Source organism: Miniopterus natalensis, chromosome 15 (assembly GCF_054644295.1).
Source record: "Miniopterus natalensis isolate mMinNat1 chromosome 15, mMinNat1.hap1, whole genome shotgun sequence".
Lineage (NCBI taxonomy): Eukaryota > Metazoa > Chordata > Mammalia > Chiroptera > Miniopteridae > Miniopterus > Miniopterus natalensis.
The window spans coordinates 4,532,697-4,549,688 of NC_142095.1; the positions used below are offsets into that span (position 1 = coordinate 4,532,697).

Below are 16,992 nucleotides of genomic sequence, written 5' to 3' on the forward strand. Positions count from 1 at the left end.
ATTTTAGAGAGAGAGAGAGAAAATATGACTTGTTGTTTCACTTATTTATGCATTTGTTGACTCTCATATGTGCCCTGACTGGGGATCAAACCTGCAGCCTTGGCATATCAAGACGATGCTCTAACCAACTGAGCTTCCCGGCCAGAGCCCACACCTTCTTGTTAAATGGTCATTTTTCTGTTGAGCTTCCCTGCCTCCCTGAGTCACTCCTGGTCCGAGTTCTACTCTCTGAGCACTTAGAATAAATCGGTCAGTCGCTCTTTCAGTTTGATGGTCTTTTCAGGACCAAAAGATGCCAGAATGCTGTTTCTGAACCTCCCCTTCTCCCGGCTGAATGTCTTCAGTCCCTTCAGCTGTCCCTCCAGTGACAGCTCTCCTGGCTCCTCAGTGTCCTGGGTGCTCTACTCAGGATATCCTAGGCGTGACCTCAGGGGGGCCACTTACCCCCAGCCATCCTCCCCCAGCATTCACGGGGCCAGTGCTGAAGTACAAACACGGAGCCAAGTCTGAAGGTTTACAAGTTATGATTCAAGCTAACCATTCAATAATAGCACCTCTCCTTGGACCTTCAGACCTTCCCAGTGGCTTGGAAGGCTAGGCTCGCATTTAGAATTCTTGGGCTCAGGGTTGTGCCCCAGAATGTAGTGGTGCTGAGAGAGCAGCCCCACAGCTGGTCCCCTCCTTCTTAAACCGGGCTCCACGTTCAATGAGAGATACTTCAGGAAGGCACATGGGGACATCTAGGTCCATGTGTCTCAACTTTAATCCATACCCTTTGGCCTTTGAGACCCCATCCCTAGGGAAGAGGGCTGGGGAAGCAGGCTTGGGACCATTTGGGAAAGAGATTCTGGGGTCCTGGGGTCCACGTGAGGCCTGGGAGGGGAGAATGTTGGTTCTGAGCAGGCACGCCCCTTGGCTCTGAGGACCCTTCTTGCCTGGGTCTGAGGGCCTCCCTGACTTGCCTTGTCCCGACCAAGGTCATGCATCCCTCTGTTGAATCATCCTGAGCTGACAGCCATATAGTCCCCGATGTCACTCCCCTGAAGGATGAAGCTGCTCGGTTTAATTGGGTTTGGGGGCCCATGTGCTGGACTCGCCCTTTGTGAAACCGAGTTTCATATTTCTAGCCTGTGAAGTTCATTTTGAGCCCCAGTTCTGCCTTCCAGGATCCATAGGAGCTAACTTCGTGTCTCTGCCATCTGTACATTTGCTGACTGTGCCCTTCAGAAGTCATTGCTCAGCCCCAGAGCCTGGCTGTCACCTGGCGCCTACCCCACTCTGGCTCTGTGGGGCGCAGGGCGCAGGGTTAGCGGCACTGACAGCCAGCTGATGAAGGGGGGAGGACAGGAGCGGGGCTTGCAAACAGTGCTTTGCAGCCTGCGAAGCTCCTGCTCCTGCTGCTGCTTCCTCAGGCGCTAGTTGACTTTCTGAGCCCATTAGCAGGGCTTCAGGCTGTGACAGGGCTCACAGGGCCCCACCTCCCCAGCGCTGCTCCAGCTTCGGCTGGCTGGGGTCCAACCACAGGCGGAGCTTCCCTGTCACTCCTCCCCCACCTCATTCCTGTCATCTCTCCCCTCCCCTCCACAGGGCCTGGTTCTGACAGTCCTTCCAGCCCACCTCCAGCCCTGCACCCACCCATGTAGTGTGCTGAGATCACCGCCCAGATCCCCCTAAGGAAGGGGTGTGATCAGCATGCAGGCTACAGCAGCCAGCCCCTTGGGCACTGCCCCAGCCTCGAGAGCCACCCTGCTCAAGGTCCTCTTCTCAGGGTGGCCCACATCCAATGACTGATCCAAGGGGGGTAAAAAAAACCCTGGCCACCTTGGCCCCATGCCAGACAACCCCGCTGGCCCATTTTAGCTTCAAGCCTCCCTGTGGGGCCAGCTGAGGCCACCACAGGCCTGAAGCACGTGGCCACCTGTCTGCTATGTTTGCAGACAGGAGTGTGTACGCAACTCGGTCTCGATGGGGAAGCTCAGAAGGTTTCTGCTTCACCCTTGAGCAAACAGGATGCTCTTTCTCAGTAACCCTTGATTCTGCAAGCTTTTTAAATTAATAAACTGAATAATAGCTGCCCTGGAGCCCGGTACTCTGCAAGGCACTCACAGCATGATCTTACCTAATTCTCGTGACAACCCTCAGGTGCGGGTTGTCATTTCCAGTCCTGTTTCTCAAAGGGAGGAACCTGAAGCTCAGAGATCACCGAGGGCGCACTCTTGGGAAGTGACTTTCACCAAGCGTCCCAGTCCAGATGCCACACTTATGACTGATGCTTCTTTTTTATTTTCCACTGCCTTTTATGTTTATTGGGTTTATAAAAACGACATCTTTTTCTCTCTTGATTTTAGAGAAAAGAAGGGAGAAAGAGAAGGAGATGATTTGTTGTCCCACTCACGTATGCATTCGTGGCTGAGTCCGACCCCAGCCATCTGCCCACCGCCACCTCCCTTCAAAGTCCACAGGGTCTTGCACAGCAGCGGTGCCCTGCTGCTTCCTGCCCGGTTGGAGGTATCTGTCCCTCCGCTCCTCGGACAGGGAGACCCTGAGTGCGAGTCGCAGGACTGAGAGCTGGGGCTCTGTCTATGCTCCCTGCAGGGATGGCTGAGCCCAGAGAGACCCCATAACCACCCAATCAAGGACCCTTATCACTGGAGGAACAGTCTGGGCTCCCACAGAGGGAGCAAGACCCTGGGGCCAAGCTACACTGGGCAAAGTTGGGGCTCTGACTAGCTTGTAGCCCTCGGGGCAGGCAGGTGATCAGCCTTCCCTGGGCTCCCCAGCCCCGTCCAGGGCTCACAGTGTGATCACTCCGTCATCACAGGCCTGAGCGGTTATTACACTCGGCTGTGCAGTTAGTTGGCCGGGATGCCAGCCCTTTGTAATGGCTCTGGGCTGGCACCAGAGTGTGGGACAAGAGACGGCTGGCAGGGAAATCAGAGCAGCCCTTCTGCCACTGGCTCCGGCTTTCCGCTGGTGACATGTAAGAGGATTAGGGCTCAGAACTCTGGACAAGGGGCTTTTATTCTCAGGGCTGCATTCCCATTGGCTTGCAAAGCCCCAAGACAGGAACAAAGGTGAAGAGGGACCACCAGATCCCACACCCTCCAAGCCCTGTGCTTTTGGGGGAGCTCAGGGATCCCAGCTCACTTAGGGTTGGTGCTTGGCACCCAGCTCCATGCGGGTCTGCATGAGGCTGGAGCTCCAGGGCCCAGGGGGTTGTCCTCACCCTGCCGCAGAGGCCTGAGCCACCTGCAGGCCGGCACAGGGGATTTCCCAAGGTGGCTGTGGCTCCCAAGGGGATCATAGAATCCTGGACTGTCAGGATGGGAGGAAGCATACAGCCCCACAGTCCACCTCCATGGAAATTCACATAGGGGAAACTGAGGCCCAGAGAGAGGCCATGACTTGCCCAGGGCCCCTCAGTGAGGGAGGCCTGAGCTGGGACTGGAAGGAGGAATGTGAGGCCCAGGGAGTAGAGTCTTGTCCTCCAAGAAGGTGCTGAGGTTGACTTCATCCCACCATTGGCTGGTTTTGCCTGCTCTAGGGCTTCTTATAGATGGAATCACAGTCTGAACTCTTTGGGATAAGACTTCTTTCTCTCAGCATAATGGTGTCCTGAAGACACGTGGAGGGAGTCTTACAGAGGGAACAGACGCACAAGACTCTGAGCGTGGTTGCAACAGCCTCGAGAAGCAGCAGGGAGCCCACAGGGCTGGAGCAAGGGCGAGCAGGAGAGCATCAGTGGGCAGGTCTATGAGGCCACGAGAGGACTCCAGCTTTTACTCTAGGCAGGAGGGGGGCCATGCAGGGGGGAGGGGGGAAGGGACATTCCTCAGGGAGGCAAACTCTGGAGCAGGAGAGCCCATGAGGAGGCCACTACTTGGCTTCCCGAGAGGCAGGCGGGCGGACTGGCAGCCGGTGGGCTCCTGGCCAAATGCTCCAGTGCGGCCCTTTGAGCGCCAGGGCGGCTCACCGGCAGCTTCCGCGGTGCCTGCTGCCCCCCGGCGGGTGTGAGGGAGGTTGCCCAGCCTGCTCCCCGCTTTCCGTCCGTTGCCAAGGTCTTCGGGTTCTGTGGACTCACCTCCAATCTGGGGCTACTATGAAACTGTGTCACAGGTGGCGGAGGCACCAGGCAGCAGTTAGAGGAAACAAGCAACCAGCTCAGAGACGGAAGGCAAAGGGAAACTATGGAGCGGGGCCCTGTGCTGTTTGCAAACAGTGACGGACACCAGCCCAGAAGCAGAGAAGTGGGGTGAAGGATGCATTCGGGCTGGGAGGATGCATTCGAGTCAGTGCCAGTCTCGGTGCCAGCCCCAGGAGGAGACCAAGGTGAACACACAGGCTTGCCAGCCAGCTCTGAGTCCCAGGGCGCAGGGAGGGGAGGGAATGGAGCCGGGAAGGCCCAGCTCCTGGAAAAGAGATGAAGGCCTGCAGGTGAAGACAGAGCTGGAGGCCTGGGGGGTGAGGGGGTGAAGGCTGCAGGAGGAGCGCCGGGGGCCATGCAGCCCCTGGAAGCATTGCCGCTGCCCTTGCTGCTGTGGGAACCCGGGGGCCTGCGCTCTGCTTCGCTGCTGAAACTGCCCGGCAGCTGCAAGTCCCCGCCAGCGCTGCAGCCCTCCCGCCGGGCCTACGCCGCCAGGAGCGCAAAGAGAGCGGCCTCTTCCCTCCTCCCGCCCGCCAGCCTACCCTAGCGCACACAGCTGGAAGCCAGCCGGAAAGGTATAGTTTGCGGGCTCGCGGCCCCTTCAACACAGAGGAGGGCACTGCAGCCCCGGGGAAGCACCAGCTCCCTAACTGTCACCTAAAATCGCCTTCTCCCTTCTGTTCCCCCAGGCCTTCCAACACCCTTTGACCCAGTTTCCTGCATCAGATCCTTCTCTGTTAGACTTTTCTGTATTTGCATTGGTCTGTTCTAGGACTGGGGCAAACCCAGGTATTATGGGATCTGAGGCTTATACAAAGAGGGAGAGGAACTCCCTTTAAGGAAAGTAATACGACGTTATAAATAAAGAATTAGCTTTCTTAGCTTCATGGCAAATTCATCTTTGCCTATGACCCAGATTCCACTCCAGATACATACCCTAGAGAAACTCTTGCACATCTGTACCGGAAGCAATACTCTTCAAATTCACGTACAGATTCCACACAACCCCTATCAGATTCACAGCTGACTGGGATCCTTACCTTACGCCATATGCAAAAATTAACTCAAAATGGATCAAAGACCTAACTATAAGAGCTCTTAGAAGACAACACAGGGTCCAGCAATGGATTCTTAGATATGACACCAAAGCACAAGCGAAGAACAACGTAAATAAATTGGACTTCATCAAAGTTAAAAACTATTTTTGCTTCAAAGGACACCATCAAGAAAGTGAAAAGAAAACCCACAATTGCAGAAAAATACATACATTTATTCCTTTAAAACAAGACCTATTATGTGCCTGCCACTCTTTTAGGCACTGAGAAAATAAAAGCTAATATTGCAGACCAAAATCTCAGCCTTCCTGCCTTTTAGTGCAAAGATCCAGATAAATAAGGAAACTAAGAGAGGAAAAATTAGCTCAGACTGTAAAAATCTGTCCTGCTCTTCATCATTAACACAGGTAAAGCCAACTTTAACAGGAGACAGTATTTCTCTCAAGGGCATGCTGCAGCGATAGTCTCATAGTAACCCCTTTCTGTAAACGACTACTGCCTTCTTACTAAGAAACTTTATTCTCTAAAATAAAAACTTTGCTGTTTGAAATATTTCAATTCCCTCCAGGCAACGACCACCAGGAACATAACTGCTGTTAAAAAAGTTGGGTTTGTTACTCATTGGTGTGAAAGAGAATGCATACTACGGAAAGACCATGGGGTGTGTCATTAAGAGAGTGTTGGAACATAATTATAGTATTTGGGCTTGTTAGGTGATTTGGGGGACCCAAATCACTACTTTATATAAATTTCACCTGAGCGCCGCCCTTCCCCAAATCTTCAAACTCTCTTTGCTTGGTGACAGGCCCCAGGCCTCCACTGGTGTGCTCTCTCTCTCATCGCCATGAGTCAATAAACTTGACTTGGTCCAATTACCGGCTTGTCCCTGATGATCTGAGGCTGATTGGGCTTGGACAGAACTAGATCTAGTATACCGGGTATAAAGGTCATGAAAAAATAAAAGCAGGGGGAAAGAATGAGAAATGTTGGGGAAGGGGAAGTTCGTGATTTAAATAGGGTGCTCGGGGAAGGCTTCGCTGATAAAGTGACATCTGAGCAAAGACCTGAAGGAAGCGGGGGATTTTTTCAGCAGCCGAGTATCTGGGAAAAAGAGCTATTCAGAAAGGGGGAACAGTTGGTGCAAGGAGGGACATACAGGGTGCGCTCCATATTTTCTTAGTGAGCTACCCTGACAGCCTCTTTAATCCCGAAACCTATCTATACCCCACTGAACTTTTCAATACGTAATTCCATCCCTATTATGCTTGTTTTCTGCTTTGCGCGAGGGCAGGCATCTTGGCCCCTCTCCTTCACCGATGCAGCCCAAGCTTCTAACACCGTGCGACACGCAGCATGAGCTCGCCCGGGATGGAGATAGAGAGGCTTAGGGAGCGAAGAAGAGACCCGATTGCGCGGGGACTTGAGGGGGCCACAGCGAGGGCTCAAACGACACAGAGCCGCAAAGCAGGAACCGAATTTGCTGCAGTCTCAGGAGCCGCCCGGCCGAGAGCTCAGCCGGACAGCGGCAGGAAGCGCGTCATCACTCGTGCGCCGGAAACGGTCCAGGTCAAGGTGCCTCCTGATTGGCTGCGGTCAACGCAGAAGCGTCGCTGCGCGCGGGCCCTCGTTCCCCGTGGTCGTAAGTTCCGTGCGCTGCGCTCTGTTCTTCCTCGTCTCGGCGGCAGTTTTAGTTCCCTGTCCCGAACGCGGGTCCCCGGAGCTCGGAATGTTGCCAGAGCTCAATAACCTGCTCGATACCACCCCTGACAGGGTGGAGCAGGTAATCAGTGGCGCGGTGGGGAAGGGGGCGGTTCCGGGAGCGTGGCGGAAGGACGCGTCCCCGGATGAAGTGTACGCGGACCGTGGGCAAGACGCCTTGTCCGCGGGCGGGCTGTGCCTGGGAGTTGTAGTCCGGGGAGGGCCGGCCTGGGGCTTGGGCTGGACATCAGGACCCGCGCCAGGTGGGCTTCTGAACCTCGCGTTCTCTCAAAGGCCGCCTGTGCCCTTCAAAGTTCCTGGAAAGCATGTCAGACGTATGGATGCTCTCACGTTCACAAACGTGTACCCCGGAGCCATGTGCGTGCTCACTGCCCGGGGGAGGTTGCGGGGGAGAGAAGAGAGGAGAGGAGAGTTTGACTCTCCACCCTTCACAGGGGACCAGCTTCTTAATCGTCCGGAGTCTCCCTCTGGGCCGGTAGCACTCGGCGGGTGGCAGTGAACGCTGCTGCTCCTCTGACTTCCTTACGGAGTCTGATAGTGCTCTTCCAAGCTGCTCTCAGCCAGCCTTGGGTTGTATCAAGTCCACCGTTGGCACCACAGCCTGGCCACTCTACTTTCTCCACTCTTTTTCCCGCACTCTGGGGCATCTCGAAATTTTTCATGTTTTAGCCCAGGGGTTACCTCTCCCAGGAACATACCTGGTTTATTTTATAACCTCTGTCTTCCTAATGAAATGGTAAGCTCCTCCAGGCAGCGAAGACACCATGTGTGTAAAGCCGTCTTTTAACCCCATAGTGCCATGCAAATCATGGCTTTCCATAGATCCTGGTGGATTTTATAGTTGCCCAGCAGTTCTTACCTGCCCAAGCCAGCAGATGGCGCTTGCTACCTTACTAATTATTACTGGCACCACCGCAGTCCTCAGCCCAGGGTCAGAGTGAGGGAATGGAGGATCAGAGTGGGCACCAGGAAATGACAGCACTGGGCGTAACCCTCAAGATCTAATAGTGTGATCTTTCATGTTTTATAGGTGAAAAGGTCACAACAGCACAGAGGTGGTGTGTCTAATACCACTTGATTTTGACCTTCCCTTTCACTGACAAGGAACTAGAGGTGGCTGGACCAGGGCGGCCAGGCATTGCAGAGACCTTTCCAGGGTCTTAGAGGCCTTTCCAGGGCTCTCTATGATCAGAGCTCTGCCTGAAGCAGTGTCCAGAGCCATTTGGAGGAGAACTTTGTTACGGGAGGTCTCTGTCAACGACAACTTCTTCCCCCTTTCCCACCCTGTAGGGCAGACTTGACATCAGAATTAGAAATAGGGAGGAAGCAGGATCAGATGACTTTTTTGAAGGTCCCTTCCAGTCTTCGCAGGCTATTATTTTCGTTGGATTCTGATGGTAAAAGCTTCCTTTGTTCCGTATCTCATTCTCCCCAAGACTAATCCCTGAGTTACTAGGTGGAGTGAGGAAGAGAAGGGATTTTGTTTTTTTATTTTTAAAAATATGTTTTTATTGATTTCAGAGAGAGGAAGGGAGAGGGAGAGAGAGAGAGAGACATCAGTGATGAGAAAGAATCATTTATTGGTTGCCTCCTGCACTCCCCCTACTGGGGATCAACCCAGGCATGTGCCCAGACCAGGAATCAAACCGTGACCACCTGGTTCATAGGTTGATGCAGCTCAACCACTAAGCCACACCAGCTGGGGAAGAGAGAGGGAATGTATTCTGTATTGCTTTGGGAAAGTGAAAGCTGAGATATGCTTGCTTATAATGAACGACTTAATACTGATTAATTGTTTTTTTCCATAATTTTGACTTTTTTTGGGCAATTTTAGTATATACGTATTATATACATGTGTGTATGTACATACATATATGTAATGCATGCATGTAACACATATATATGTATACACACACGTATACATATATACATACTCTTTAGGTGTAGAAACATAGGGGTAGGCACAGTTAACTAGATTTATACAGTCAGCTAACCTCTTTCTAGGGCGTCTGATTCACCTTTCTGTGTTCCTCTTAATTTTTAGGGGAAACTGACTCTACTCTGTGATGCTAAGACAGATGGCAGTTTCCTTGTGCACCACTTTCTCTCCTTCTACCTCAAAGGTATGGGACTCATGGATGCTATTGAAAAAGAAACCCAAGGCAAAAAAGTAAATAAAAGCCTGTTTCAGGAAGTAATAGGAATAGTTGGGGCTTTGGTGTTTGGGTAGCCAGATGGCTGTTTATTAGAATTAATTATGTTCAGTAAGGTAGCTAGAGCTTCTTTGTGTTTCCTTTATATCCTCTTGGATATAGCACCAGTTTAAAAAATTAATTGTACTCTTCTATACCAACAACAAACAGAAAATGAGAATTTTTTAAAGGCCACAATTTACTTACAGTAGAGAAAAAATAAGGTACCCAGTACAGATCTAACAGAAGTACATCTCTGAATCAATGAAAAAAAGTATAATTATTAAATGTGAACAAAAAATGCATCTTAGAATCAAATTGGGTATATTAGGTTGCAAGACCTCTGGGTCTCTAAGACCTGCCTCAATGCTTTTGTTTCCAGAGGTATGAAGTATACGAGACTTATTGTAATTAGAGACATTATTAAAAGCAATTTATTTTGTTTTCCAGCTAATTGTAAAGTCTGTTTTGTGGCTCTCGTTCAGTCCTTCAGTCACTACAATATTGTGGGACAGAAGCTGGTAAGTAGTTTAAACCTCCGTGGTGAGGTCCCTGAGTGAGTGAGTGTGCCATGCACGTGTGAGTGTGCTCTGAGGCTGGGCTTCCCTATTTGGGTTGTAGAGAACTTAGCAAGGGAGGGACTAAGGAAGTCGTGGGATCCTAGACCCTTTATCTGAAGGGATTAGGCAGCATCTCCTCATGTTTTATTAATTTAGTTTATAGACCCAGATCTGTTGTTAATTAATCAAACTCATCTTTGCTGATTCTAGACCAGTTAAGGTTTTCTCCTTGTCAATTTGGACTTTAATCTTGGTTCTGCTGGGTTGGAGATCACAGCTTGATCTGCCACCAAGTCAAGACAGTTCCCACTGTCTCTCCCTAAGTCTAGGCTTAGGACTCAGATGTGGGGAGAGGCATTTTTGTCACCTGCACCTCATCTCATCAGGTAAAGGCAGGCAAGAATGTGTCGGTCAAGAGGCTGGTGATGGACTTACTGAGGGTTTGTTTTGTTTTGTTTTGATAGGCAGCCCCAGAGAGGGAGAGAACCTGGCCACCCATCAGCAGTGATCTTTGAAATGTCAGTCTTACTGTTGGGCCAAGCCACTGCCTCTTCTCTGAAGCAGAGAAACAAATGAGAGGGTGAGAGATGGGCAGATTCTTTCTCATTCTGTGCAGACAAGGGAGAAGTTCCTGTGTTAGAGGTCAGCATGAGCTCAGGGAGAGCAGTCATGTCAAGAACATATGTTGTGTTCCAGGTCTGTGAAGCATTCTCTCTGTGGTCTTAGCATTGGTGTTTTGGATGAGGAAGCTGTGGACTCTCATGTCCAGATTGGCTGCTTTTTTTCTGTTACCTTGGAATACTCATCAACAGGGCAGGGGTGGCATGCACAGTACTGGGTATGCAAAGCACTAGAGTGAGCTTCCGTACGCTATGTACTTCCATTCGCTCTTGGTGAATTATTGTACTTACATGAGTAGGGTGGCAGTGAGCAAGAGCAAAGGTGATTGATAATCAGGAGTCTCTCTGCCAGGGGCGGCTGCTGGAGCTAATGGTGTTGCATTGTGAACACTAGTGGGTAAATGAGCAATGGAGACCTGGTCTAGGGGCATGTCACCTGTTTCTTCACAGATAGAGCAGTGGTTGCACATTTAGATTGTGTTACCAACCCTGGGTGTTTGTTGAAATGCAGATTCTTGGGCTCTACCTCCCAAATTTCTGGTTCTGGAAGTCTGGAGTAGGGTTCAGGGATCTGCATTTTAATCAGGTGTCTTGAGATTTTTAATTGGGTGGTTCATGAAGAATCATATTTAAGAAGTTCTGGTTAAAGCGAGGGTCAACAAACTACAGCCTGCACCCTCTGTGTTTTATAAATAAAGTTTTATTGGAACATAGCCACGCCCATTTGTTTATGAATTGTCTGGCTGGTTTCGTTCTACAATAGCAGAGTTGAGTAGTAACAGAGACTGTCATTCTCCTACCCTCTTGTTGTTATTTACTTAATGTTTTTAATGTGCTTAATTTTATAAATACATGCATTTTTAAAAGGAATCTATATTACTATTGTAAATTAAAAATCTGTGTTGGGTAATCAAAAAAATAAATATATAAGCAAAAGATGTAGTTTTTTAAAGAAGTGACAATTAAACGTAAATGCACGTCTGAAAACAGAAGGGAACTGTGGGTTGGGGACAGCCAGGGGAAGCAGACACGGGCCGCAGGGAGCGTGGACAGGTGCGCATGTACGGGCTTCACAGTGTTCTGTAACCTCCTGTGAGCTGGAGCCAAGTCTCTCCGGTGGGCTGCCCTGCAAGATGCAGTAACTCACTCTCCCTCTGTTGTGTTCAGGGTGTCAGCCTGACCACGGCACGGGAGCGCGGGCAGCTCGTGTGCCTTGAGGGTCTCAAGTCATCGGTGGACATCTTCTTCCGGGCTAAGGAGGAGCCACATCCCCTGCAGTTCCTCAGGTCAGTCAGCCTGCAGCCCAGCCCAGCGGGGCACACCTGGTAGGTGGGCCCAGACCAGGGTTGCCGTGTGATTCCTTGTCCTCAGTGTGTGGGAGGGTAGAGCTGGCTTCAGGTGTCAGACATGTCTCTGGTGGTACAGCATTATTGGAAAGCCCGTGGGCCAGATGGTGGACGGCTGTCCCAGAAGCTGTAGGAAGCGTTATCTGCTGAGAATGTGGTAGAATGGTCCACTCTGTTTCTGGGAAATGACAGCCAAGGGCAGTCCCTGGGGAGATGGAGGGTTCTGGACCAGCTTGTTCAGAAACAGGTCACATCTGTTACACACACAAGCGGCCCTTAGACCAGAGCCCTTCATCACCAGGACATTTGAATTGCTGTTTAGCTTTTTGTACCCAGTTAAGACTTCCAGGAAGGCTTCTCCCACCTGCGTCCAGATGAATCTCCAGATGCCTTAAACTCTTTGATTGAGAGGCCGTGTGGTGGTGTTGTGGGCCAGGGAGGCTATTCATTCTGTGTCCCCAGTGTGTAGCCCAGTGCTTTGTGCCTAGTAGGCCTCAAGGAGTATTTGCATTGAAGAACAACTTATGTGCATGCACATGCCTTTCCTTGCCAACCAATCCTGACTCCTTGGTTTTGAGGACTGTGATCCAGTTCCTTGCCTCCCTCAGCCCTTTCCTGTGATGCTGCTCAGCCCAAGACAAACACTGTAGAGAGAGTGAACTCTCTGCTGATTTTTGCCCTCTGTCCCAGGGAGGCCAACGCTGGGAACCTGCAGCTACTGTACGAGTTTGTGCGGGAGGCCCTGAAGCCCATGGACCATGGGGAGACTGCCTGGAGGTGCCCAGTGCTGCTGGTGGATGACCTCAGTGTGCTGCTGAGCCTGGGTGTGAGAGCGGTGGCCGTGCTAGACTTCATCCAGTATTGCAGAGCCACGGTGTGCTGCAAGCTACAGGTACGTATGGGCCTGCTTGCCGAGCTCCCTCATGTGACTGCTAAGGGCCCAGACAGGTCCAGACCTCATTGGCTTGCGGTGATCTTTTTTTGTTTAATTGCTTGGGGTTTGGGCTTTACTCTAGCAGGCCCAGAAATTTTTTGTTCTACCCACCCCGCTTTCGCTTACTTGCCATTGCTAAAAAGTAAAATTAAAGGGATGACAGCACCATCTTCCCTGGACTGGTCATGTGTAGGACAGCAGGGTCCCAGCCCTGTCACATTGCCTATGTGTCCTGGGGCAAGTCATTATCCCTCCGTGTGTTTAGAAGATCTGTTGAGATAATGGGTATAAATTGCTTTAAAAATTATGAGGCGCAATGCAAGTATAGGTTGTAACTTTTGTCAGATTACTAGGCAAAAACAGAGACTTTGCCATAATAGCAATTTTAACAGTAACTGTAGACCAGCCTAGAAAATAGAAATGGCTAAGGTGCCCACCTCTCAGGAATGGCGGCACTTCTTAATGTTAAGGAGGACCACAGGCCAGGCTTACTCTTAGATGACTTGAGCCGGAAGTACAGGCTGGATGTGCTGGTGGCTGGACGTCCAGTGGGTGATGGAAGCCCAGGCAGGGTCCTCCCCACAAAGGGGTGGTTGCAGCGGCATCGTGGAGGTTGATCTGCGAGAGGGGGTGTGGGGCGTGGAGGCACAGAGAGAGCCCATGTCCCCGGTCCTGGTTTCCCCTCCAGGCAAGAGCAAGTTTCCATCTTAGATCTCTGTTGCAGGGAAACATAGTGGCCCTTGTGCACGACAGCGGAGATGCCGAGGACGAGGAGAATGACATCCTGTTGAATGGCCTTAGTCACCAGAGCCACCTGATCCTGCGGGCCGAGGGCCTGGCCACCGGCTTCTGCAGGGATGTGCATGGGCAGGTGCGCAGGCGTGGGGCCAGGATCCTACTGGGCGATGGGCTGCTTGTGTCTGTGCCTGAGTCTAGACCTCACATGGGATAGTGTCGGGCTGAGGGCTTTTTTGCTTGGGGCATCCCTTCAGCTGGAAGGGAAATCTCAGAAGTTGTGTGAATGCAAGTTAGCCCCATGCACCAGTGTGGGTTTTCCACGGGGGGCTTATTTGTGACCCAAGTGGAGCTCCTGAAGAGGAGGCAGCCTTCTGGAGTGGAATGCAGGGGCCCATAGTAAACGGCAGAATTCCTTTCAGGGTGACAGCGTGCCCTGTTCCTTTGAAACAGATTCAGGCAGCCTTCCCTGTGGCCGGGGCTGCTGCTCCCCTGCTGATGCCCCTACGTGTTGGGAGTAAGCACTCAGGCGGAAGGGTCGGGCTCGCCTGGGCTCAGGTTTTACTCTCCAAAGGGCTGCCATGGTTCTCTGCCTGCTGAGACTTCTCTTTTGGAATCACCCCAAAGCCTCCCTTTAGCTTCCAGGTTAACTTCCTGTGGACCCCCCTGGAGCAGGTGAGGGCGAGTGGGATTTGGCCCAGAGTCATTCAGAGGCCGGTGTGGGAAATAAAGCAGCACAGTGATGCTATCGTGGTGCCCGTGGCACGGCGTGAGCATGGTAGAAGGTCCGCTGGGCGCTGGGGCCTGGCTCTGCAACCACTTGGTCCCCAGAGCATTCCTGTTAGCCGAGATGTCACCCACACAAATGTGTAGCCTTCCTGAGCCTCTGAATTGAATATACAGATTCTAAGGAGTTGATTCTCGAAATTAATGCAGCCAGCTAGTGCTAGACCGTGTACAGAAACAGGACCGAAGGGGGCCCATAAAAACACTTCAGGGGTTTTCTCTGGCTACTTTTGTCTTCCTCTTCTGTTGTGAGCCTATGTCACTGTCGTAATGGAGGGGAAACCTTTATTTTCAGTTAGCTGGTAATAGCTTTGTTTTGGAAGTTGGTCCCGTTACTCATGGCACCTGTGACAGTGACCTCATAGATATTCCAGTTGAAGGTCACAGGAGGAGTCAGGCAGGGTCACAGTGCAGCAGGTGCTTGGGAGGGGGTGCTTCTCTTTCAATCTTTTCCCTGTCTCCGTAGCTGAGGATCCTGTGGCGGAGACCATCGCAGCCCCCCGCCCAGCGGGATCGCAGCCTCACTTACCAGTACAAGATACAGGACAAGAGCGTGTCCTTTTTCGCCAAAGGAATGTCTCCCGCTGTTCTGTGACCTGCCTGCGGGGCAGACAAAGCCCCCTTGGGCAGTTTCCCGTGTGGCGGAGGAAGCAGCCAAGCAGGAATGCACCTGTGCGCCTTTGCAGCCTCATTTCAGGCTGGACTGCGACCCGGGGATGGTGGAGTGGAGCTGTGGCGTGTGCCCTTTTCCTGGGCCACATTCAGAAATCACATGAGGAATTCTCAACCCTGCCTCTGCCGAGGGAGACGCTGAAGCTGGGTGAAAGGGGTCCTTTGGAGCCTTCCATGTAAATACACTTTAGCTCAACTGCCTGTTTCTGGTTGTTGTGCCTTTAGAGCCAGAGTGGGTCTGAACATGCCAGCCAGGGGACAGTCCTAGATGGCAGGCATCCCAGGGGACAGGTAGAGTAATAATCATGGCTGGCATAACATGAATTCCCACATCGTGGTTGCCTGTGGGTTATCTCTTTTCATTTTCACCTCTGTTTTACAAAGGTATTTTTCCCTAAGTCCAGTGAGGAGACAGGCTTAGCGAGTGTGGAAGCACACTCACCTGTAGAGCAGGCTGAGGGGAAGGAGGCCTGGCTGAAGGCCACGCTGGCTGACTGACCCTCATGCAAAGGTGAGGCTGGCTCCCCCCTTGGTTCAGGTCCTGGTACCCCTGCAGTGGTCGCCTGAGGCTCCATGTAGGGTCCAGGTGTGCATGGCCTTGGTGAGGGTGTAAGAGATGTTCCTGCTGCCAGGCAGGATGGGGCCTTGTTGAGGAGCTGGTGCCTCCCTCACCTGGGGAGACCACAGGAGGTGAGCTCTTGCCCCGCCATCCGGTAGATGCCAACTCGCCACACTTGGCCCCTCAGCCAGGGTCATCTCAGCAGACACTAGGCCTATTCTCTTAAAGTATTTAAATTATATCACAGTGGATTTTATTTTTAAAATAAATAAAATGAAAAAATAACAGTAGGGGAGTTTCAATTGTTTTTTAATTTTAACTTTCTACATTTTTAGTCTTTGTAAAAGGGGCTGTTTGTCACCCCTCCCCTCCGATCACACTATTGCTTTGATTTTCCCACTGAAATTGTAGCTGCTTTTTTTCTCAAAATATTGCAGACCTGGTAGAGTATTTGAAAATTATGAGTGTAAGTAACTTAAGAGAAAGTAGTTATTTAGGAATCTAATGGTTCATTTATTAATACTTCATTATGTATACAAGCTTCCTGTGAGTTACAGTTTCGAGTGGGCAGGACACTGCAAAGCATTCTCCATGTTGTGAATGTTGCTATTATGTTGCTTCACTTACTCTGTAAATGTTTTGACTAAATCTTTAATGTTTAATGGCTATTCTCTGGGCATAAAGGCTCTGTGTTTGTAATTTTAAATCATGCCGTTATGAATTTTATATAGTATACCTGTTTGGGAGTGGGGGCAAGCACTTGTTTCCTTAGAACAGTCATTCACTCAACAGATCCTCAGCACCTTCTGAATGGCAGACTGCTGTAGGTACTAAGGGCATGACAGTGACAAAAACAGGTGTCTGCCCTCCTGGAGGTCACATCCCTGTGGAGGAGACAGACAGTCAACAGAATTGAGAAGTAACATGTAGAGTTAGAACGTAAGAAGTGCTGTAAATAAAGCAGGGAGGGGACCTGTGACAAGCGAGGAAGGATGAGTTTTAGAGTTGGCGCCCTGAAGTGGGACCTCCAAGTTCACCCCTGGGTGTCCTCACCTGTTACCAGGTGTTCTTCAGGAGCCAGTTACCAGTGATAACAGGTTTTCCTCCATGAGCGTTGAGTCTTTCTAATTTTATAGTTGTGCAGTGTTGTGTGAAAATGGACACTTAATGACCAGGATATGATTTTCTGTCTGCATTTTCCCATGTGTACAGAATCTGTTCCTCACTCCCAATCACTTATCAATTAAAAGCTGGTGTCAACCTTATTTTACTAATTCCTCATCAAAGTTTGGAAAGTAAGGTTTTATCATTGTCTTTGTTCATGTATATTTTTGTGCACTCTGGTTTTTTAAAACTAGTTTATCTTCAGAAACAAAAAAATATCCAGGTATGCATTCAAGAAATATTTGTAGAACACGTGTTTTATAGGAGGGGTTGTAAAGATAAAGACAATCCTAACTGCACCTGCTGCGGTGGAACACAGCAGAGAAAATAAACGCGGAGAAAACAAACTCGAGTGGTGGGTGGAGAACGTGAGGAGGCCATAAAAACAATTCAGGTAACGGGAGGCCCACAGGCTGATGTTCACAGGACAAAGCAATGATTTCCCCCTCACTTTTTTTTTTGAGTTGAAAGAGCAGAGAATTGGTTAAGAATTTATGACTTGTGGA

General features: G+C 50.7%; 1 protein-coding gene across 2 annotated transcripts; it reads left to right on the forward strand.

The window, feature by feature from the left end:
• Nucleotides 1-6,837: 6,837 nt before the first annotated feature.
• On the forward strand, nucleotides 6,838-16,786 carry ELP6 (elongator acetyltransferase complex subunit 6). 2 transcript variants are annotated; one of them, XM_087824792.1, is made up of 7 exons: nucleotides 6,838-6,979; nucleotides 8,963-9,041; nucleotides 9,561-9,631; nucleotides 11,458-11,576; nucleotides 12,327-12,528; nucleotides 13,259-13,441; nucleotides 14,558-16,786. In XM_087824792.1, exons 1-7 carry the CDS (start codon nucleotides 6,926-6,928, stop codon nucleotides 14,684-14,686), a joined length of 837 nt encoding a protein of 278 aa, XP_087680918.1. In that variant the 5' UTR covers nucleotides 6,838-6,925; the 3' UTR covers nucleotides 14,687-16,786. The 2 variants fall into 2 exon arrangements, with proteins under 2 accessions (XP_087680918.1, XP_016058279.2); XM_016202793.2 differs by having other exon boundaries at nucleotides 13,295-13,441.
• The last annotated feature ends 206 nt before the right edge of the window (nucleotides 16,787-16,992 follow it).

Excerpts from the sequence above, each read along its gene's own strand:
- ELP6 (XM_087824792.1), top strand. The coding sequence starts at position 6,926 with ATGTTGCCAGAGCTCAATAACCTGCTCGATACCACCCCTGACAGGGTG. Across the intron at positions 11,577-12,326 it reads CATCCCCTGCAGTTCCTCAG|GGAGGCCAACGCTGGGAACC; the intron begins GTCAGTCAGCCT and ends CCTCTGTCCCAG. Across the intron at positions 13,442-14,557 it reads GCAGGGATGTGCATGGGCAG|CTGAGGATCCTGTGGCGGAG; the intron begins GTGCGCAGGCGT and ends CTGTCTCCGTAG.